General features: G+C 47.1%; 1 protein-coding gene across 3 annotated transcripts; it reads left to right on the plus strand.

Moving 5' to 3' along the window:
- The first annotated feature begins 2,137 nt into the window (after positions 1-2,137).
- On the plus strand, positions 2,138-16,907 carry LOC128888884 (homeobox protein abdominal-B-like). 3 transcript variants are annotated; one of them, XM_054146063.1, is made up of 3 exons: positions 2,138-4,818; positions 10,216-11,568; positions 12,130-16,907. In XM_054146063.1, the coding sequence occupies exons 1-2, from the start codon at positions 3,762-3,764 to the stop codon at positions 10,707-10,709; spliced, it is 1,551 nt and encodes a 516-aa protein (XP_054002038.1). In that variant the 5' UTR covers positions 2,138-3,761; the 3' UTR covers positions 10,710-11,568; positions 12,130-16,907. The 3 variants fall into 3 exon arrangements, with proteins under 3 accessions (XP_054002038.1, XP_054002040.1, XP_054002039.1); XM_054146065.1 differs by having other exon boundaries at positions 10,255-11,568; XM_054146064.1 differs by lacking the exon at positions 12,130-16,907 and having other exon boundaries at positions 10,216-11,602.
- The last annotated feature ends 7,415 nt before the right edge of the window (positions 16,908-24,322 follow it).

The raw sequence follows: 24,322 nt of genomic DNA on the forward strand, positions 1-24,322 counted from the left end.
GGACCACCCAAACATGGTATAGGGTTACTTCTCTGCGTCAAGCACTTCTAACGCTACTTGTGGCGCAAATACTCCATCCAACCGATGCACGGCTCTCATCGTAACTAACCAACAATTACCAAGTTAACGCTAGTATGGTATATGCTTCCAAAAAAAATTGGAGTCAGCGTCGGTTATCTTCTATCCAATGGACTCCAAAATTTTCACAGATTACATTCAATAATTAGCCTCTACAACGCTATAATTTAAACGATATAGTAGATTAGGTATAATATTGACTGAAGGTAGATCTGACAGCTCCAGTTTTCAATCAGAGTTCAACAACCGCAGCTGACCAAATTAAGTGCGATCCGTTCCAAAAATGGACGCCGGTACACCTGACCGTAGGCCCGGAGCGGGGGTTCCCAGCTGATTCATAATGTCCCCGTCGATTAACGCGCGCCAGGTCCCGCGCGTGGCGCGATCTAGTGGCGCGCGAGCCTGATGGACAGATGGAAGGCGTATGTGCCACCGGAGTTGTTGTCAGACCGTTTTACTTTACTGCCCCATAAAAGTACCGAGATTTAGACTGCAATACTGCCATGACGTATTGCCGACGTTCCCAGCGAGTATGCACGTTCACGATCACTTACACGTGCGACCGTCACGATGTGCGTGGATACGCGCACTGTCGAGAGATAGCGGCAGCCGCGAGACATCATCCGCTCCTTCTTTCACGCGTGACGTCACGCGTGAAGAATAGCGAGGCTCGACGACCTCGCAAGCAGTGGGATCTATATTCACCCAAAATCTCGCACCACAAGAAGTTAACGCTGAAGTTCAAGGTACATTTCTATGTACCATCTACTCGTCAGAAAAATTGGGCCAACGAACCGAGTAATTCCGGTAATTGCCCCGTCGGTAGACAGCGCGACTGCAGACAAATAATTTGATCGCGACGTCAGGCAGTTATTGGGCGAGATAATGGGCATCGTAAAAGCTGCGTGACGAACGATACCGTGACACGTTCGGGTGATAACAGTCAGGTGCTGTACACAGTTCCGTCGACGACACGCTAGTTGCAAAGTCAGCTTAACAAAAAACGTTATTGTTTAAAACAAAAAAATTGTTCGTTAAGCCACATGGAAAAGTAGCTTCATTTCGACCCAGATATTCCTTTCTGTCAAAACTAAATTGCATAGGATTCAATTTAAACGAATCAGAACCCTGTCCGAAGGGGCGATAAAAAAAGAAAAGCGCGCCGGAAGATCGGTGGCGCGTAGCGCCGTTCAATTTACCGCGAACGTACCATCGACGAGGCAGCAGGTAAAACGCCTGTCTGGACAATACAGAAGCAGGGAGGGAGCGGTAGAAACACCTGCTATTCATCCATTGGGCAACAACAATCCGGGTCAGAGTCGTTTCCCTTTCGTTTCTTCGATTTGAAAGAAAAAGAGCCGCACCGAGTCACACGAAGTCGCGCGATGCCTCGCGAGGATCCGCGGCACCCTCGCGTGTGTATGCGTGTTCGGTGCGTTCGTGGCCGCGGGTTCTCGCGATGCAGAGGTGGGAGTCAGATTAGAGGTCTGATAGACGAGGGACGAGGAAGGGTAGCGGAGCAATCGAACGCGAAGTGGTAGGGGGAAGAGAGAGACGTGTCCGTCCAGGGTTTGGTTGCCAAACGATCCGAGAGATCGCGCTGGCGTCGCGTTCAGCCCGTTTGCGCGTCCGAGCCGCGGGCAGAGCTCTCAGTTGACGCTCAGTTCGGCTCAGCGAGGCCAGAGAGAAGAAAGGGAGTCTTTTCGTGTGTGTAAACATCGCGCGTGTGTGTATCGCCGCGACAGCCACGGGGACTGGGCCTCTCTACCTGAGAAACCTTTGGCCGTTCGTTCGCGATCCGTGTCCAGGGGTCCGCTACCTGACTCCTGCGAACACAAGGGACCGACAACGAAGAAAAAAAAGCCGTAAAGAGGATTGGAGTTCCCTCAACGTCCGACCACGAACGTTCCGTTTCTCCTGATTCTGGCGATCTTCCGAATCGAGATCACGTCCAATCTGCTCCGATCCACGGAACTACCGTTGGATTAAACGTCGAGAGAAACGGAGTAAAGAGAAGAGATACACGGTGCGGAGCAGCGGGGAAACGGTTGACGAGTGGAGAGCAAGTGCGCGCTCGCTGAATAGACGTGTCGCGTGTGAATTCGAAGAGAGTTATGAGCAGGGTGGCCGTTGCCGTCGAGGAAGGAGACCGGACGACATGCAGCTCGAGCATGGCCTGGAGCGGGACGACGACAGCAAGATCGGTGGAGCAGTGAAAGGAACGTGGTCGTACTGTTTGTACGACGCGACGCGTTCGTTCCTCTTCACGAGAGGACGTCGATTGCCAAGTGTCTCGACCGCGACATGGTCCAGTCGCGTACCATTCGTTGACAATTCCGAGCATCCGTTATTTTTGGTGACGTTCGACGATCGTCAGGTCGCGTCGAACGCGCGAAACGTGATCGTCCGACTCGAGGAGTAACCGAGAAAACGCATAGATGTACTCTGTTTTGGGGTGTACGAACGACTGTTGCTAAAGGCGTGCTGTGTCGTTTTGTTTTCATTTGTTCCAACCTCTCGCGTGTCCGCGCGTCATCGTTGGATCTGCTCGCACCTGAACCACTGGAACCCGCACCCGGACGTTCCACCGATCGTTTCTCATCGACGACGTCTCGGCACGTGGCTCATCGTCAACCTTGATCAACCTCGGTCGTCGTCTTGGACGTTCGTCGCGGTGGTGGTGGTGGTGGTGGTGCATGGACCTTTGCTCGACGGATTTGCTACGCATTTTATCGCGCCCCTGGGCGTCCTGGTCTTCCTCTCGTCGACGTTCTCTCTCTCTTTCTCTCTCCTCTCTCTTCCTCGTTCTCCTTCTCTGTCCCTTGCCGTGTGCCGTCTCCCTCCGACCCGCGCTTACCTACCCCTCCACCTGTCTGCCGCGCCGCTGCACACCCTCTCCTCCTCCGCCAACCCTGCACGGCCGCGCGTAACCGTACGATTTTCCCTATCCCCACCTTCCGCGCGCCACCTCTGCCTTCCGCACGCGTTTTCTTTATTTATTCCGCGATTCCACGGAGCAACGTACACGATGATTCCCGCGTTCCTCCTATCCTCGTCGTTTTGAAATCGTCTCGCGTATTCTGATCGTTCGCTCGCCGTCGACGAATCCGTTCGGTGCTCGTCGCTGATCGTCGACTCGCGCCTGTTCTCGACGCGACCGTCCTCGTAAAATCCACGATAAAAACTCCCGCTTCTTCATTCCCGCTCCCCTCTGGCTCGCTGTCTCCGTCTCCGTCTCGTTCCACCGTCTCCTTCTCCGTCTTGTTCTGTCCGAGCAACGTCATCTCGCCGCCGTTACCTTGCCTCCTCCGTCCTTGGACCGCAAACGAGCTCCGTAAACGCAATCGTGCGAAAAAACGATGCAATCGCGATACCCGCTCGCCTGGTGAAAATCGACTCGCGTCGCCCGGTGATTTTTCATTTTCCCGCGCTCCCGATCCTCCTCCCCGTGGAGCAACGTCCGATCGGCATCGATCGGGCCACGGAATCGGTATCGTCGCCATCGTTCGCCGACATCGACATCGCCACCGTACCGGGCATCGTCGTTATAACACCGTCAATCAACTGTCACCATCTGCACCATCGCCGATCACGTGGCTTGCTCGACGGCGACGCTGTACGACAATGTTCACGCCGCGCCGCTGTGCGGCTCCGGCGTGGGCCACCCTGGCTCCGTCACGCCGATGGGGACAGCCACCGGAGCGGGGAATTCCACCGGGGTGACCTGGTGGGCCATGATGAACGGTTCCCTCTACGAGGACAGCCCGCCACCGGTCCCACCGACAGCCTCCAGCCTCGTCTCGATCCAACAGCAGCAACAGCAACCGACCTCGACGCCTGGCTCGCATCAGCAAGCCACGACACCGACGTCCCCGGCTGCACCGGCTTCCTCGGCAACGACAGCGCCCTCGGCACCAACGGCCAGCGCCAGCTCGACCTCGCCGAGCGCCTCGTCGGTGGCGAGCAACAGCGCGCCAGGCCCGCTGCACATACCCGCCAAAAGGTTGACCGCCACGCCGGCAGCTTCCTCCTACGGGGAAGTCGGCTGCGTCGATTCCTCGGCACCGTCCGCCGCTGGACCAGCGGGCGTCATTCGTCATTCCCACTCGTCCTCCGCTGGCTCGCAAGGCGGCTGGAGTTACAGCCCCCATCATCCCCAGGACTCGCATTACTCGACCACCGCAACCGCGGGTGACTCCCTCAATCATCATCAGGCGTACGGGGGAAACAATCCCCCGACCTACTACAACCTGGCGGCCGACCCTACCTCCACGTCCGGCTCCTCCAGGGACAACCGGAAAGCGGGCACGCTCAGCTTCTGGTCACCAGCCGCGGCCACGGCCGGTTCGGCCGCCACCGGAAGCCCAGCCTCCGACTACAAGTCCTACAGCTCGGCCAGCGGGGCAACCACCAGCTCCTCCACCGGTGGTGGATCTTCTTCCGTTGCCACAGGAGCAACGGATCCAGCCGTCTCCTCCTGCCACCAGAGCTTCTCCCAGAGTTGGTGCAATTACTCGCCGTACACCACGGCCAGGCATCATCACCCGGTCGACACGACCGGCCACCATCATCCTCACTCGCAAGCAGGGGTCCCGTACTTGACGCCGTCCGCGGCGGACGACCGGGGCAGGGTCACCGCCGCCATGGTCGCCGAAGGCGCCTTTCCCCACGACGGATACGGTGGGCTCAGGAATTACGGGGCACCCGAACCTGTCACCTCCAACCCGTACCCACCTCCAGGTAAGCATCGACTCCGTCGTCTTTCGTTCATCAACATTTTTCCTTTCAGCCGAAGTCCTCCTCACGGTAACGTATGATCGAGTCCAGAACTCAGCTATACTCCACGGAGGCATAGGTCGTCGTGTGCGACTTCGTAGAAGACTTTATATCATGACGTAGCTAAAAGAATACTGTACGCGATTCGTATCTAATTTTTAACCCCTTGTTAGTTTTTGAATTTCCTCGCATATACACAATGTCCTATGCCTCCTGGTCACGGTACCGTTAATCAACCAACCTTCAGAGGTTTATAGAACATTTACTCGCGAATCGATCGTCTTTCCCACGGAAAGAAGCGTAGAAAGACGGTCGCGGTTAAAGCCTTCGACAATCCGATGCGTGCACGGGCCTCGTTATCCAGATCTCTAGGACCGCGAAAATAGCATGTACGTTCGAGGCCTTCGAGGAGGTCGCGCTGTATCGTCCAGAGAATACAGGATCGCGAATAGTCACGTGATCGTACTCCGAATCCGTGTTGCATCGGCCTTGCCAACGAAACAGGAAGGAAAACTGGTAGCAAAACAAGCGAGAAATTTAAATGCTTGAAAACCGCAAATAAACTGGCCCCCGTCGCATAAACGGTCGAGTCATCGTTCATTCACGTATTTGGTCACTCTCTTTTGTCCCCACTCGCCGTCCTTTTCTCGGGTCCCTGGAACCCATGAAACGTCGCATGAGCAACAACGAACGGCGGCGGGTTTATTGGCGGCCGTAACTCGTAAACTCTGGCGTGCGCCTCCGATCAGCTGATCCGTTCCATGACCCGTACGGGCGTTCGGTCTTCTCCTACTAACGGCCGTTCTCGCTTTCCTTCTCGTGTGTGCTGTCGTCTGGCTCGCTTTCGCCCTTTCCGTCCCCTTTCCTCTCGACGCGTTTTCAAACTTTTGCGCGCGATGTGTGTTCGCAACGTTAGACAACTTTGTCAGTATACTCCTTGGAGAAGTACATTCGGTTCGTGTGACTCAGTTCAACCCTACCGCATTCCCGCGATTGCTAGCCGAGAGGTATACCTCCGAGGGTTGCAGTTCCGCGGATGCACCGTTGTAAACGGAGTCGTTCGAATCTCGCGTACCGTTCGGAGGCATCTTCTTCGAGTATCCGTGAATGGTAGGGTCATTCGATCTTGGACTACTCCTCGGTGGCATTCCCCTATCGATGAAAAGATGCCTTCGCGGCTTTCCTCTCAGCGATAGCGATCGATAACGCGAGGTTTTCGATGTCCAAAGGGACGAAGCATGCTAGTGTCTAGACTTTTCTCATAGAACGAAACGTGCATTCCGAGGCGGTTGACTCGTCGCCGACGCGTAACGCAACGGGACAGAGATTTTTGCTGGCGATTGGCTCCCGCTGGTCGAGAAAAAACGCGCGTCCCTCGACGGAATCGTAAAGAATAGGAAAATACGAGACACGGCGGCTGCTCATACGGGCACGCACGGCCCGATAAACGAGATATCGTTCGCGTGATCCTCTCGTCCGCGGAGTTAATCGTATGCGTGGTAGGGGAGTTGCACGCGCAGGCGTGCGATACATACAAAGTAGGGGAATACCAGCGCGGCGTATAGTTTAACCGTGCACCAATAGATGGCAGCTCCATTATCTTTGTTCGTTCGTCTGGTATCTTGAGCGCGAGCCAGCCGTATCGCGGCCGTCTCGACGGCCACCGTGCACGACTTTCGACGAGTCGGAGAGGCACCGACAGGTGCTGTCGGGCGGCCACTGATGACCCATTCCGGTTGACGAGATAGGATCTCCGTCCGGGAAACGTCGTTCGTCGAAAGACGGCTGCGCCTTGGACGTCGTTCGCCGTTTAAAGGCCACTTCCGAGCGCTAAACGACTCTAGTCGTTTTGCTTTTTAATTTATCGTACAATTATCAGCGCCCACTATGTCCCTTCGACCAGCTCTAATTGACGTTCGCGCGAATTTACGGGTTGGACTGATTAGAGCGATTCACTGGACTCTTGTTTCGCATTGTAGTTATCGATCCTGTTCGCGGGTTTCTGGTTAGCGGAGTTAGCCTTCGCAAGAGGTGGCCGCCCCGTGGCATCTGATCGTCACGAGCTGGGCAAATTTTAATTAAGGTTTGAAACGTTGATCGCAAGCATAGGGTCATATTGTAGAATTATAATTTTAACGTATATTTAACGAAACATTTTACTCCAAAATTCATGTCCCAGTTTTTATTCATCGAGTAAGGGATGAAGTTTCTTATCTTGCACCCTTTATTCTCAACTTTCATCCAGATAAGAATTGTATCTTCTCTGATGGCGTTTTTGGTTATCTAGACCGAAATCATTCGAGAATATCGACTCTGGCCTCCTCGATATTGGTTGCTTTCAAGGTTCGTATCGCGGCCGTCGCTGCTAACACGTTGGTCGCAAATCGATACGTCATTGATTCCGCAGTTTCGTACGCGCACACGTCCGCCGTGCACGCTGACATTCGTGAGAATCCTGACCTTTGTTAAATAATTTGCATATTCCATGGTTTTAGTGGGCAATAAATTCCTGACGCTTAAGCAATCGCGCCGCGATACCCGCCGAGCGAGACGAGGCGGACGAACGCCGAGAGAAGTCTCGATGAGGGAAGAAGAGCAGTAAGAAGCAGGGGAAGACAGCGAGGGGAAAAGAGACAGAGTTTGCGAGGGAGACGTCAGACGGAAGAATAGAGAAAGAATATTACGCGATCTAATAAGGGAGGAAGGAAAAGCGAAATTCGGAGCAACCCCAGAGTCCTCCATAAAAAGAGCCAAGAACATTTATTATATTTCTGTCCATCCTCTCGCGTTTTAATCGGATCAGAAAAAATGTGCAACGAGTACCTTTGACTATTTTTTCAATTTAAAAAATATCATGAAGATACAACGTTGACCATGAGGAAAAAATCGTACAAAAAAAAAATATAAAAACTATGTTAAACTCGCGTAGCATTAATTTATGGGCACTCGCGTTCCGACGGAGAACGTTGTTTCAATTGTAAATAGAGCGTCGTATTATTAGACGGTTCAATAACGCTCGTCGTTAAAGCGTGCGTTGGAAAAAGTCTGGGGGATTTTTTGCGAGGACGTGCAAAAGCGTTACGAACTACGAAGCGCGCCCCATAAATAATATCGACGGTTTGGAGGGTAGGTCGTGGGTGGGCTGGCACGTAGATGATCGCAACTTTGTTGCGTGAGTGGACAATTTGCTACAGGTCGGCACGACTACGAGCATGCGATGATTTCTTGCCACTCTTGATCGTCCTCTAGTTAAAGATAAATGAACGAAAATGGGGGCTGCTGTTATCTTCTTTTGCGCGCTTCGGTCGTTACGCCATCTTCTGAAACAATTGACTTTGTAGCTTCAACTATCGCGACTTTTTGAAAATCGAGCAAATTTTCGTAAATTTTAACGAGAAAAACATGCATGTATATTTTGCAGTAGCTATTTAAAGAAAAAAGGTTTGGTCTACGCAATTTCTAAATACATACATAACAATTTGTAATATCTATGAAAAGGACAGATACTGTTTGTAGGTGAAATATAGTACTCAGAATTGTTTATTACCATTCAAAGCAGCGATTGTCAATAATTTGATGATGAAGGGGACATTTATCTTATCTTGTAACAGACTGGTCGGTGAATGTTCTGTGTATTAGCATTTCATATTTAGCAGTTGAGTGCATCGAGTAGACTATTCGGTTTCTGGGCTCGGTACATTTTTTTTAGGAAGTTGAATATACCCGTCAGTCTTGTGTTTATAGTATCGGTACGATGTCGAGTAATTGTGAAAACGATACAATTATCAAACACCTGGAAAAGCTAACAAACGTTGAAACGAAACAAAGATAGCTTTCGTATAATCTATGAATCTTATTTATTTTTTTTTGCATAGATTTAACGTGATTATTACTGAATTTAACTATCAGGCACGAGAAGAAACGTAGTAACAGTTCCGCGTTTCGTGTTCTGGTTTCATGTTTTCCAAGCGGTTAGTACAACCGGTCCAATTATATCATATCGTCGGGTCGGCGTAGCGAACCCTCCGTGTATACATATACACGTATACGTGCGTCACGCACACGCGTAGGCGGTTCCCACTGCACGCTTCAGCGTTGGGGAGCCGCTTTGGGTGTGAAATTCACGATCTTGTGACCTCGCGACCTTTCGCCTCGGGAACAGTGGCACACCCACACATATTACAGGATGGTGCAGTTAAAAATTCACAGAGACGAATATTTCTCTGTTAATTTGTACTTGCACACCCGTCACTACGCGAAGAAATCACTATGCTTCCAAAAGCACCATAAATTTTTTCTGAGAAAACATGGAAGAAGTTTACTTAGCTTTTTGACATAAACGAGAATTTCGATGATTAGTTGTCCAATAATTAGCGGTGTGAAATTGGCACCTTGCACCCCCTGTGGATGTGCCACTGCTCGGGGAAACCCTGTCTCACCGAGAAACTCGGCCACTCGTGAATTTTCTACATTTCGCAGCGCTGCTTTCAAATCCTTTCAATTCTCCCACCTGCAGCATGAATTTTGCAACCCAGAGCGTCGAAGAGACTACTCCGGACACACGAGCTTTTCTCAGACTGGATTCCGATACGGATTCGAAGCGGGGAATTTATTTGTTTTTGCTGTTTGCTTTCGCTTTGGAAAGATTCCGCGATGAAAAAATTAAAAAACTGATCGACGATGTTCAATCTTTTCGAAGGAAATCGTGAAATTTCCTATCGATCAAAGTTTATTTTGCTGATGATTAAAAACAGTTACCTCTGGACGTTTAGTATATATATATATATATAACAATTAACCAGATTCAACGCGTTTCACCCTATATGTTTCATAATTTTTACTTGATATTATAACATTGAATACGTATTACAAATCAAGAATTGATTTCAAGAAACATCGATATAATGGAGTCGGTTGATCGATGAGGTTTTGTGCATCGATCCATCACATAACTGTGACTTTACTGCTGTAGTATCAACAGAGGGTCATTCGGAAAAAACTGACAGTATTGGTTACCGAGGAGGTCGACTAATCAACGTATTTGACGTATCAACGTATGATTAAATAGAATGAATATTAATAAAATACAATGGTAGGGGCAAGTACTGTCCCCTGCACTTGTCATAAATGAACGAACCGAAGAATATTTAAAAAAAAATTAATGGTCTTCTAAAATCATATCAGTTTAATATTCGAGACTCCCTCTCAGCGCAAAACCTCGTCGATCGATCAGACTTTCACTTAGAGCCATTCCCTCGCGAGTGCGTCTTATCGTCGAGAGCAGAAAGCGATCGACTAGTCAGTTATTCCTAGCTGTAGCAGCTAGGTTTTGTTTATTACCGGCAAACTAATTGTGTTAAGTGATGTGGGGTTCCTCCCCATCTTCGTTGTTTCCCGCAGGTTCCCTGGCGGGAGTCGGCGTCGGCGTCGGAGTGGCAGGGATGGGCGTCGGTTGCGGGAGTTCGAATCCTCTGGAGTGGACCGGTCAAGTGACGGTGCGGAAGAAACGCAAGCCCTACTCCAAGTACCAGACCCTCGAGCTCGAGAAGGAGTTTCTGTTCAACGCGTACGTGTCCAAGCAGAAACGATGGGAGCTCGCGCGCAACCTGAATCTCACCGAGCGCCAGGTGAAGATCTGGTTCCAGAATCGTCGGATGAAGAACAAGAAGAACAGCCAACGGCAAACGCAGCAGCAGAACAATAACAACAATAACAACAGCAGCGCAAACAACGCGAATCACCACGCGGCGACCGGAAGCCATCATCATCCGAGCGCAGGTCATCCGCCGCCGTCGAGTCACCACGTGGTCGCGCAGGCGCACCACGCGAACGGTTCCGCGAAGCATCATCAGTGACCCGTGGCCTTCTCTGGGGTCGTCTTCGGCCATCATCATCACAGCCACGGCACAGCGAACGGCTGCACCGGGACTGGAACCGGGACTGCTACCGGAAACGTCAGCGGCCACGCGAGCCTGGTTACAGGTCACAGCCATACCCTTCACGCGCCCCAACCTCAAACGCCTCTGCCGACCCACGCAACCGGTGCCTCGAGCACCGTCACGCCCCCCACCGCCGTCGTTCATCCTCACATTCACGCACACGCTCATCATCATCAGTTGGCGCACGTGGCTCAGCAGTATCCTGCGCTCCTTCATCAGACGCCCCATGGCCTGGCCGCCTGATCACCATCCGAAATGGCACGGACGCCCCAGAGAAATCGTCGACCTTGCAACGACAACCTCTCGCCTTCGTCGGCCTCGTCGTCGTCGTCGTCGTGGTTGTCGTCGTTGCTAGAGGCCGGCCTAAACGACTACGTCGGATAGATAGACCCGCACACTTATCGAACTTTGTTCAGCAGCTGTTCAAAGACTGCCTACCACTTGTAAGGAGAGACAACGTTTCGCGAGTAGTATATTATTATTATTATTATTATTATTATTATTTTATTATTATTATTAACGTTATTATTATTACGAATCATCGTCATCCCCCCACCCCCCACCCCCACCTCTCCGTACCCATCGTCATCATGGTTACTATATCCAACGAAAAGGAACACACTGTTGTATAGAAGAGCGTGATTTAGCGGCGTCCTTGGAACGTCCATCAGCAGACTCTTTTTCCGCGTATCGGTTTCAGGTGTCGTCGGTCTTCTTCGAGTAGCGCGCATTATCGTATATGCGACACCAAGCAATCTGTCCAATTCGTAATTCGGTAGTACTTCCTCCAGTTATATATATTATATAAATATATATGTATATATAATATACAGGGTGTCCCAAAAGTCGGGGAGGAACCGGAAATGGGGGGTAGCTGAGACGATTCTGAATAAGAATTTCCTTTGCAAAAATGTCGGATGGGGCTTCGTTAAGGAGATATTAAGAGAAAACCCCGACCAATCAGAGCGCGCGTAGACCGTTGGAGCGGCCGCGGTAGCGAAGGCTACGCGCCGACGGCCGCGCTTGTACGCGACAAGTGACCTCGACGTGCATCGAAGGACATTGACGCTGCCGCCTAGCGCGTAACCTTCGCTACCGCGGCCGCTCCAACGGTCTACGCGCGCTCTGATTGGTCGGGGTTTTCGGTTAATATCTCCTTAACGAAGCCCCATCCGACATTTTTGCAAAGGAAATTGTTGTTCAGAATCGTCTCAGCTACCCCCCATTTCCGGCTCCTCCCCGACTTTTGGGACACCCTGTATATATATATAGAGTAAAGAAAATTAGTGTCACTTAGTATCTGTCCTAACCCGTGTGTCACCCCTCTTCGTTACAGCCTGGACGAACTACTCCTGCTCCTCATCCCCTCAATCTTATCAGGTCCAACAGCCCAAAAGCATGTACGGTAGGTCAGAGTGATTCCAGCAGACGAGAGAAAGTCGCCAGCATCGGTACCGATCTAAACACCTTACCTTTCGGGCAGGTGTCTCGATGGGCACCTGGTGTTTCTCTCTTTAGACAAGACTCACCGTGGCCTGGCGTACGTTTGCGCTGTATTGCACTGTTCACCTCGACAGTCGGAAAGAAAAAGAGTTAGAGAACCGTTCGAGAAGCGACGCCATTGGGTCCCGTGGCTACGACACTGCGGTCTGTCGAGGATCGCCAGAAGGGTGGCTCGTTTGCTGCAGGGGTAAGTTAGTGGAAAGAGCACGAATAGTTTCGATCGGGATTGATACTTGGGGTTAGTTTGCTTCGCGTATTTACAAGGGGCGATATCGCGGATTTTTTATCTCGATAGGGTTGTTCTTGGATTCCGGCGATCTAATTAAATGCAAGGGATAGCTTCGCACCACGATAAACGTCCGTCGCTGCTATCTGGGATTCTTGGAGAGTAACATTGACGTTTAGAGTTGGGCAGACTTTTTCTTGAACTCGTAACAAATAATTCGTGTAGGTTATTCGTGTGTTAGAGATTTTTTATCAATATAATTGCTCGGGTAAAAGTTTCATCGAAATATAGCGTAATGCCCAAGTCTCGTGGACACCGTACGGTGCGCAATCGATCGACGTCTTGGTTGGTGTGTTTGCTCAGTCTACGGGTGTGCGTCTGTCCAATTTGCTCCACGTTTCGTCGTGGGACAAGCCAAATCGCGATGAATCGATCGTTTCACGGGATCCAATGAACTCCTTTCGTCGTCGCCAGTCGAGTTGAGCAGTGAGACGCAGACAAAGTTCCGGTTCCGTACACAATCCCAGGAAAGATTAGTAGATCCAATTCGCAGGAATTCGTTCGGACCGAAGGAAAGAAACAAGACTCTTTGGATCGCTGATGAACATTAGCGCGATCCCAAAGCGTTCAGACCTTTGTGGATAACTTCTCTATTCAACGTCGGGCGTTTCCCCCGCTAGCGTCATCAGCGATTCAAGGAATTCCGAGATGAAAGTTGAAAATTGGAACGGGTCGGCGGGTCTTCGACGCAGTTAATTTGAGAATTTCGAGAACCCGCGAGTGGACCCGTTTCGAAGCTACCATGCGTTCGGAGAATTAGTCTAATTATGTCCAGAATGTCATATTTGTCGCCTACCAAGGATCGCAAACTAGTACCTATAATTCTTATATTATATGTAAAAACAAACGACTTAGATTTAAAGACATACCTAGAGGACTACCGGGTGGTCGAGGCCACCACTCCAAGGCTGAGATTAGGATCTTCGAAACTATGGTGTTAAGGGTTAGGCTGTTCGTGATCGAAGAAAGGGCGAGCAACGGAACTGGGAAGCGTCGCGTCATTGAATAGCGTTTGGATCGAGGCGAATGGACTTCGATTGTTGATTGTTTCGGTATTATTAGATTGTTAAAAGTGAGATTTTCGGTTCTATTCTTTTTATCGTCAGATCCAGAAAAGAGTTCCCGCGTATGTGTGTGTGTCTATGGAATATTATTGTTCATCCACGAAACGTGCGAGTAGTATCCATCAACGTTGATTGTTGAAAACTTGGTGGATGCTCTTCGATTGTAATTAGTTGAAGAGTATTCGATTCGACGTTACAGAACTGAGTGTTGTCGAACGTTGAAGACACTGTTGTATTCGCGAGGAAGTCAGAGCTGAGAGGTAAACGATATCCAGTGAACGCATCCCTCCATCGGACACCTTTCACGAGTTGCAAAAATAAGATTGTAAGCGTGGTTAGGTCGCAATTCGAACCTCACTGGTGGTCCCAGGCGATGTTCATCCTTGAATCTGATGACTGCACGATGAGATCTCAAGATCTAAAAAGATACGAGACGTTCAAAGACTTTCAGCTCTGGAAGATTCCAAGATTTAAAAAATTGCCAGATATATCCAAGGAAGAAGGGATCTAGAAATGAGGCCAATTCAAATAATCTAATCTGGCGAATAGAAAATTGAAACCCAGACGTCTAATTGGCCGCGAAGTTCCACTTTCAGATTCGAGGACGAACGTAATCTCGGACAGCCATGAGAGGACAGTCGCGCAACGATCAGCAGCAGGAGTAGCATAGGGTGTTCCAAGCGATCTCGAGAACGAAGTCCTAATCGTGGCCACGGAGCGATAAGGGCGGAACGTTTACTACCTTTTAATCGGTACGTCAGCGAGTAAGTAGGTAATTTAATCGGATGTTAAATGAAAATAAATATCCCAGTGGATCTCTATTCTCTAAGGTGCAACATTATCTAAATTGTAAGGACCGCTGAACGCGAGTGTGCATGCCTACGATATGCTATATATAAATGTACACATACACGCGTATTTTCTGTATGTCCTTGCCCATGCTCATGCGCGCGTCGACGAATCGCAAAGACGGTGATTCGAACACGTCTGTTTTATTTACGAATTAAATTTCCAAATATTGAAGAAGTTAGAATTTCAAGAAAAGTCAAGCACTCGATCATGTACATTACGCGACAAATTTGTATTCGGCCAGTAATTAACGAGAAATCCTCGCGAAAATTGTATCCCATCTTCGATTGAAATCGTGGACGTGCGCGTGTGCGCTGGCTCGCGAGCGCGTGAGTGCGAAAGGGAGAGCGTGCGTGCGTGCGTGAGAGGAAGACGGATGGAGTGTCTCTACAGATAATATCCGCGACTCTAAAGGCGAAGACGAACGGAAACGTGACGTGTATCGTATGACGTGAACAGGAGCGAGATGCGTATCGTATAATTAGGCTAAACTTAATTGATGGAGACGTAAATGCGGAAAACACACGAACCACACGTACACACGAGTAACAAACACACAACCACCCACACGAAACGCGAGGTTGGGACTCGCATTAACCCTCCGCTGGCCGCGTGATCAATTGTCACGTATTCGGGGTGCGTGGACTACGATCGTAGCCCGCTAAAAAAATTATTAACTCAACTTTTCTTGATTGTCCAATTCGTTTACAAGGATGTCCTTTTACAAAAGCTATCAGAGCCTCTTTTAGGGGCAGTGGAGAAAGCTGACGAACTGTAGTCCACGTGTCCACTCGGGGGTTAATCGATAATATAGTTCTCCCAGGATTACAATTATGGTACATTAATTGTGTAACGACGACTAAATATGATACAGTGTAAGTAACGCGAGGAAACGAGGATAGTAAGAGGATTCGAGACGTGTAACGAGCCGTATAAGAGAAAATGGAGGAAAACAAGTGAGAAATTCCCGCGAGCGTATAGGTGTCTGACAGAGATGGACAAAATTTTATGTCATTGGAATGATAAACAACGAGAACAATCAAACGTATAGTGTTATTCGATAATTCATTCGATAATTGAAATTTTAACTCTTATTCTACTAGTAACGAGTGGCAAGTTGTCTGTCTTTTTAATCGTTACAGGTGGTTCTTATTTAAATAACAATGTTGGCCATCTCTGGTCCCCGGACGCCGAAGGTGAGGAATGCGGTCTACGGACCGTTTGGAATTCACCGCGTATCGATTGCAATTAGTTGCTAATTGTTCTGCTGCTGACGATGTTCATCGCGATTTTTAAGATTATTACGATTATTATTATTATTATTATTATATCATTATTATTATATTATATTATTATATTAATTATTATTATTATTATTATTATTATTATTGTGAGCGTCACGTTAATATTATGTTATTGTTTTTATTGTGTGTTGTTTTGTATGTACCTATCAGTCTATAACGATCACTATATTATTATTGCGACGGTGACGACACAATGGATCCACACGCGCGTGTACAAGTATACAGACACATACACATTCACAGACACACACGAAACACACGGCTAAGAAAATATACAGAGGAACACGGTGGTTGTTAAACTATGCGCGAATATTTTTTTAATTCATCGCAAGCCACGTCGTGGGATCATTTCTCGACCTGCTCACACGATGTAGCGCAGTGTTTCTCAAGCTCTCGGAAGACAGGAAGGAATAACGATTTTATAAATAGTACTCCAAAGGAATTTAATTTATTATTAAACAGCATCAGGAAAACATCAAAATCTCACGAAGCCTGCGATAACGGCAACTCTATCCTCATATTTATTTTTGTCGTTGCTCGTTAGTTTTACTCTAGGTAGTCGTCAAGAAGGCGAAGTTTGAGAAACACTGTTCTAGGTCACATCGTACGGGGGTCACCGTTTCATTTCTTTTTTTTCTTAATTCGTTCCAGAGAATATTTCCCAATTTCCTCTGTTATTTCGTTTCTTTTTCTTCTTGAAATGTTACTTTCGTTTAGGACCGTGTTCGCGAGAGCGTTATTAAATTTTACTTGTTCGAAAGCTTTAAAGCGCGCGTCGACGGAACAAGAAGCGACGCGACTACCGCTCGAGAATCGATCCGAACAGTCTACAGGGATTTTTGCGACAGCGATCGACGATATTGAGTTCTCGAGGTATCGGGGAGATAGGGTGAGACAGAGCTGGGCAGAATTTTAATCGAATAACAAATGGAACATCTGCATCTCATTCTCGACATTTAATCAAACTATTCAGTTATGTTCTTATTTAATTAAATTTTCAAATTTGTATTACGTATCTTCGATTCCATATTCAGAATGAATTATCTCGATAAGAATTGTGCCCCTCTTTGGCGTGATAGTGAAAGAGTGATTGAACGAAAGTGCGCGCGCGCGCACGCGCGCGTGTGTGTGTGTGTGTGTGTGAGAGAGAGAAAGAAGAACACACCAGGTCGTCTCGTTTACCCGAAAATAAACGTAAAGAAAATGTTATGCATTGCGAGAGACCGCATGTTTATTTTTTTTATACATATATATATTCGAGTTGCCGAGAGAGTGAGAGAGAGAAAGAAGAGGAAGAAATTGTTCTTGCGTTATTATTTTTCCTTTTTGTACATTGACGGCTAGGCGGTCACGTTTATATTTTCTCCTGGTGGACGAAAGGAACATGTGAAGAGAATTACAATTATATTATTGTTTCATGCTCAATATTGTTATTTACTCGAACGACGAAAGCCGGTACCTTGAACACAGCAATTCGACTAGCCACCCTTGAGTGTACTCCACTGCGATCGTCTCACTCTGTATCTCCACGAATCCTCACCACCCCCTCGACTTTCGCGTTCACCCTCCCTCGTACGATTTGTTGGAAGTGTTTGGTTTCTATTGGCGCGAGGCAAACGTGATCATGAACGCTATACAGAAACGGGAAGAAAATAGAAACCAATAGAACGCGTTATTTTTACTTGCAACGTTTCGCGACGATGATCATGGCTCAAATAATGTCGGATCGATGGGAACTCGCGACGCATCAGTGTGTTCTCAACCACAGGTAGGCAATCCTTTACGAAATGATTCTACGGACCTAATTATAACGAATATTAATAATAACATAATTAAATTTGTTTCTCTGTGTCTGATTTATCGATTGCTGAATACGAAAGCTTGAAGCTTTAGGCGCAATCGTGTTAGTAATTGAACTAGTTGATCGATAAGCTACGTTCCTATTATTTTAGCCATGACTATACCATGCGATCGAACGTCCAAGTTCCGACACAGAGATGCTCAGAGAATTTTGGTCATCTCGAACGGTATCGATTGCAAGAACCATGGCGGTGACAGCCTCGAGTATCTTTTAAGGGAGAGTATCGTTTGCAAAATACGTCGTCACTTGCTCACTGAAAATTGTTTGGTTCTCCTACTCCCAGCTACAATAAAATAAGGTCACACTTCCGAACACTCGTCCTCCCTTCCGTAATCGAAACCTCTGTCTGTTCTTAGCTGTATTTGTATGATATTAATTACGGCCGTAAGGTAGACTATTATACGCTACTTGTAAATAAAGACACACAAGATTTATCCTGTATTGAAGTGCAATAATAAAAACATGTTTAATTAGTGCCAAAGTAATTTGCAGGAGATAACAACGACACACACAAGATCCTCTTTCGCGAGGTGGGTGAAATTTTATTTAAATTACGATTTACTATCGAATTTCGATTCGCCGTGAGATGGATGAGAGGGACGTTTATATTTTATTCGTCATACGAAATTTGTATCTAGATAAGAATTTTGCCCACCTTTAACGCGAGGGATCCTCGTGACTTCGGGGCGCGGAATGCGCCAAGAAGAAGTTCCTTCATAAAATATAGCTTTCATCGCGAAAGTAACGGGAAAAGATAAACGGTTTTCCACGGAACTTGGAGCTGCTCGCTTACCTCTGCGCGCATACTGCAATTTCAGAACTTTAATCGCGCTTCCATTTTAAGAGAGCGATTCGGTGATCACGGAGTATTAAACGACGGGTCCGAAAATCTTTCAAAAGAAATTAACATCACTATTCTTAAAGAATTCTATATTCTATATTTTATATTCTCTCAAAAGAAATCAACATCACGATCTTTGGAGAATTGTGAATCTTTGTTTCTGTTAAATATATTTTTTCAGTTTAAAGTGAACGCGTCTGATTGCATCTAACAGATGTTATTTTTATAAAGAAGCACCCCCTGCAATGATCCATAATCTCACATTATTGTATAATATGTCTACGTTATAAGTATCCAGAATATTTTATTACCATTTAGTGTGATGGCTGTCCAGAAAGGCGTTCATTATTGGGACATTTGCGTTTCTTGGCAGCGATCAACGGGGCTAACGTCGACGCGAGATGGTCAGAAGAAAACCGTTGGCTGGAAACTCTGCAGCGTTGGCTTCTAGGTCAAGTGACCAACTTTCTATCGATACAAAAAATTGAACGGGTCGACTATGCTTGCGCTATTGCTGTTCCTGGGAACAGCCTTAGCCCTTGGAAATTCTGACGTCGGGGCCGACAGAAAAAAAATTAGAAACTTCGTTCACTCAAAAACTTTCTAACCAGCTTTTGGGTTCACCTACATCTTCAGTTTCGCGAAATGCCTTCTTCGGCCACAACGTGATCCTTAAACCGTCTCTCTAGTTTCGAAACGTGTCAGTTTGCTGTGCCGAGGTGTTGCGACTAATGTGAATGAGGGAAGGGTGAATAATAATCATGCAGGGTCGCAGGTAAGACATCAGACATCGATAGATCCTGTTGCAACTCGTCCAAAGATCACCACTTCGGAAGAATCGGTAAGTTCTAGAGCAATACAGTATTTTTTGTATCCAATCTTGTGGAATTTGTGACTACTGAAGTTCTATGAAATTTACTTTCTCATGCACGGTAGCTAGGATTTTTCTATGTAAAACTTCGTCTCTGGAAAAAACGACACTTGCATAGGGAAAAATATCGAATCAGAATAGCGGAAGGTCTAATAACGAGAATTGGCCTGGTAGGTGTAATTTGTGGGACAGTATTTCACGATTACTGCTCCCACGTCGACTCATGAATAAATCTTAAATGCAGTTTCGTCGCTATTGTTATGTAATGCGAAACTCATGTTTTAAAATCACGCGTTGAAAATTCGAAAGATGTTCCTCGAATGTCAATGATTTTTCTACAAATTTTTAAGAATCATTTAGTTCTATCTCAGTTTTTTATTCGAATATTCTTAGACTATACAAACATAGTTAAATATTTTCAATTTCAATTTCTATATTTGTCGATGGTGTAATTTGGATCATTCCGAAGTTTGCTGAAAATATGCAAACCGAAGCGTAATAAATTATCTATCGAGGACTGCTTAATTGCCTCCCTTACTCTAGAAACACTATCTATCGATAAAAAAATGTTTAAGCAAAGAAAGGCGCTCATTTAACATTGCGTTTCTCGACCGCTTAAAGTAATATATTCAAATCGTTTGTCGCGATAAGTGGATACAACAACGTTCTCCATGTTTTCCGAGCGAAGTACAGTGTAGAACGAATACTTTTGCACTTGTAAAGTTTTAAACGGTAGTCATTAAGCTTGGAAAACATCGAAGAGACGGATAAGATAGCCAGGCGATAGGTATAAACGATTACGCGGGAAAATTGGCTTGCAATGAATCACTTATGCGCGATGTCCTGAAGTATGAACATTCATCATTCCTTCAATAAAAATTGCAGTCTGAATTACACAATCAAATTATAATATTTATGAATTTCCTCTTTTCCATACACTTCTGGTTTTATTTAAGTAGAGACGATGGATTGTAGAGATACACGAATTGTTTAAAAACAAACCAATTAGCTATTTATTGATCTGGCGAGTCATTTTGTCTCATAAAAACTTGCGAATAAATCCCTATAAAATAAAATTCTGGCCAATTTTGGAAAGCAACGAGAACAGAGTCTTCCTGCACAATATTTTTTCCATTTGCGTCATTTAGTGGGCGAAGGACGATGCGTCCTTCTTATCTGGTCGTTGTGACGGTCGAATCGTTTGCCTCGTTATTTCAAATGATAAACGCTTCGGTGGAACACCTTTTCCAAGTCTTTCGCGGAAAATGACGTGTCACGGATCTGTCAGACAATCGGCACTCCGTTTTGTAAAACCCTGTTTCTAACCGCGCAAAATCCAAACGCGAGCGTGCAACGCTGCAATTATTCCTCGGCGAATACCAAGATCGATTTTTGCCTCGCCTTCTTTATCGTAATCGACTGACGTTCCATCGCGGGACAGGATCACCAGGTGAACGATATAAAAATGTAAAAGACACGAGTCGTTAACGTCGATCGCCCGCGGGGTTATCTCGACAAAATAAAACGATTTGGAATCCCCTGACGCGACGGGATTGGAATTTGCAACATTGTGCGAAAAATGAGCGAGCAGGACGGCGCGTTCGGGTTCTGGTCTTAATAAAAGGTTGACGAAACGTCCTTTCCCGACCGAAATGGTGGAGCGGATATCCAGTTCTTGGAGCCAGCGGAGTCGACCGCCCATCTTTGTCCAACTATTCGACGCCGACTTGCCAGGAGCAGATATCTCCGACGAAAACGTACGCCTACTCGTCCGTATGACAGCTTCGCGATTCTATTCCTTTTCTCGAATTGAATTTCATATTAGGAGACCCGTCCTGGGGTTTGTTTATCTAAAAAATAGTATGGAAACACAATAGTGTCGGGGCATACACATGGATATCTATTCCTTGGAGGCACCAGGATCTTTTTAAATGGTCCAGTAATCGACAAAATTAATTTTCGCAGGCTTCTCAGGAAGAAGTGCAATGAAATGGAGAACCTCAGGGACTGTAGCTACGTCTGATTGTAGCTACAGTACGAGCTTAGCGATCCCGAGGTACCCGAGCTATTGGGAGGCAAGAATAAAACAAAAATTATTCGTATGTAAAGAACAAATAAATCTTCGCATTCATAAAAATAAAACTCACTCATTCCGATAGAAAACTTAATTCTTTGGAATTAGGGAGGCTACTGGGCCCCAACAGACATGTAATGTATCGTTATGTAAAAATAGTTGCTCTAATAAGTAAACAAAATTAGATATGAAGAAAATCTGGTAGACCAGGAGCTATCGAACGCCAGGCCAACGTTAATTCACCGAATGGGCAATCGAGGGACGCGATAGGGGTATGGGTTGAAAGTGGTCGAAACTGGTCTGGAGAGGGGATTGACGAAAGTTCCGCTTTTGTTTAAGCTAATCCCATTCGCGTATAACGGAGAGCAATTCCATTAGGAGGCGGACGAGAGTCTGGAGGGTCAGAGAACAATTCGATGGAGTCGCGAACGAATCCCCTTGCAGAAGGGGGTGGCAGGGACCCCCCTGTGGACCGAATTGAGATGTCTGTCGACGAATTCACCGAGTCTCGAGTGATATTTCCGCGGCATCGGACGGACGACGATCGTTAATGTGTCTTCCCACCCGTTGGGAAACGAAACTCCATGGTAAATGCTGTTGATTTTAGAGTTGAGAGGTATTCGAATGCATAGACTATTCGATTAAGTAACATTGAAATAGAAATTAAAGGTGCCTCAACGTTCTTTTTCCCTGGGTTTCGAAAGACCTAGCTCCAATCATTCCTGGATGAATCAGGCCTTAATGGAGCGTTCACGTAATCGGCTAGAGGCAAAAATACTTGGAGAACTGTTACTCCAAGACACCTGAACACGCTCGATGACGCCTCAATCCCGATCTCCGGTTCCGAGGGTCCAGCAGCGGTAAAACGAGACGCTTCGACCCGTCGCAATTATTTTTAGAAGGCCACGGAGTCAGAAGCGACGCGGTAAAAACGCTTTGGCGTCCACGGCGAAACGTCTGTGCACTCGATAGCGGTAATTCATTGGGTACCGTACGAAAAAAAATGTCCTGCCTGGTTTGTCGCAATGAATCATTTACGAGGCGAGCAAAGCGAAGCTCCGAGATAACAAGCCGGATCGTAAGTGCTCCCGGACTCCTTTTCCTCCTTGGAAACGATAAAAAAAAATCAGCGTGTTCCCGTATCTCGACGAACCGTTAAAACGATTGCTTTATCGACATTAAAGAATGATCGTAGTCAGGTGTTACCACACGGGTAATTCTCTGGACGAGTGTGTAATTTTGCGTTAACTAAGCACGCGGGTATTGCATCTGCAATTAGCATAGAGGCTTCTTACTTTATCGAAGATGTGTGAATGTTGCTTCATAGATCGAAAGGAATGCTAATTTCGCTGATAGATAGAACCTATTCACTTAATTTAATTATACATGCAGGTGATAATAGGTAGAATTATCGGAGAATTTCGTTTATTATGATACGAGTATGGCACTTTTAGTTATAAAGAGAATACAAAACGGATATAGCAGAGATGAGCATACAAAGAGCCGTACGTGTTCGCGGTTCATCGTGTCGTACGAATGTCGCGGGCGGCTCTATTCTTAGAAAAGGATCTCGCGAAACACCCGCATTTACAATGTAGGTGTACCGCATGTGAAATATTGGCCTTAATATATAGCGACCGTCGTGGCTGGAGACTGGTTGGTTCAGAGATTGCACACGCAGTGGGAGGGGGGTGGCAGAAAGGTATTTAATACGTTTCGGGGCATAAATTGGCGAGTATACGGGGCATTATGGGGTGGGACGAGAGCATCGTTGTCCATTGGATTCTCTCTCCTTGGTCGGAGCAAAGTCGTCGCTGTCACGGCCACCATGTTGCCCGTCGTAACGTGGGACATCGGTTTCTCCCTCTCTTGCTTCGTCCCTCACTTCCCCTTTTCCTGGCCCGACATTCTTCCAGCAAGCTTTCGACCGGATTCGAACGACCAAACGTTGAATCGAAGAAATCCCCGATGGTCGCCTCGGTCCGCCATCATCTCCGTTCCAACAGGTCGAAAATTCGAAGCAAAACAACACTTATTAGTTCTTCATAGTTGATGTTTATTAACCTTTTATAGGGCGGAACTCTCTGGGCATTTTTTTTTCACTTTTTTTTTATGGATGAGCGTAGAAACTTAAAAATACGAAATTCCCGCTCCTTCCTCAGTGGTAATATCGAGTACCAGTGACTTATAAAGGGTTAAGGAGGTTTTCATTAACATTTGTTAGTCCCTCTCGTACGCGAACGTTTCCAATGAAACGACTCGAATTGTATCTTAAGCAATGATAGATAGAGCAGAATTTCTTCCGAGAATTGAACAAACGAATGAAGCAAAGGTCGCGGGATCCATTGACGCCGCGACGGCTGTGTCTTCGTCCGATTTCAGGGGCAGGGCTTAGGCACGAAGCGGTTCCAAGCGGAGAGAGCCGCGAGAGATGTCTCACCGGTTCCGGGAACCTGGTCGCGGGGCGCGTTCAATTTATTTACTCGTCCCGCGAAATCCTCTGCTCCGATTGGCCGCAGCCAGGCCCCGTGGCGTATAAAGTCGGACGGGTCGTTCGGGACGGGCTGCTGCAGGGTTCCTCATATTAGACTTTTTCGTATTCCTTGGGCGCATTTAACCGGCTATTTTATGCTCCTCGTGTATAGGATACACCAGCGACGTTCCCTCGTGGCCGTGGCGCTCTTTTGCCAGCAACCGGATAATAACGCTGAGAAGAGACGGTCGGTGCCGTCATTTTCAGATTTTATTATATCGCCGTTTGTCCTCCCCTCGCGGACAAGGCTTAAGCCCTCGCGCGCGCTTCTGCGATCCGCGACTTAATTGGAATTAATACGGACGACCGATCGCGACATGTGTTGCAAGCATGTGCGTTAAAC

This window comes from Hylaeus anthracinus, unplaced genomic scaffold (assembly GCF_026225885.1).
Source record: "Hylaeus anthracinus isolate JK02 unplaced genomic scaffold, UHH_iyHylAnth1.0_haploid 11994, whole genome shotgun sequence".
Taxonomy (NCBI): Eukaryota; Metazoa; Arthropoda; class Insecta; order Hymenoptera; family Colletidae; genus Hylaeus; species Hylaeus anthracinus.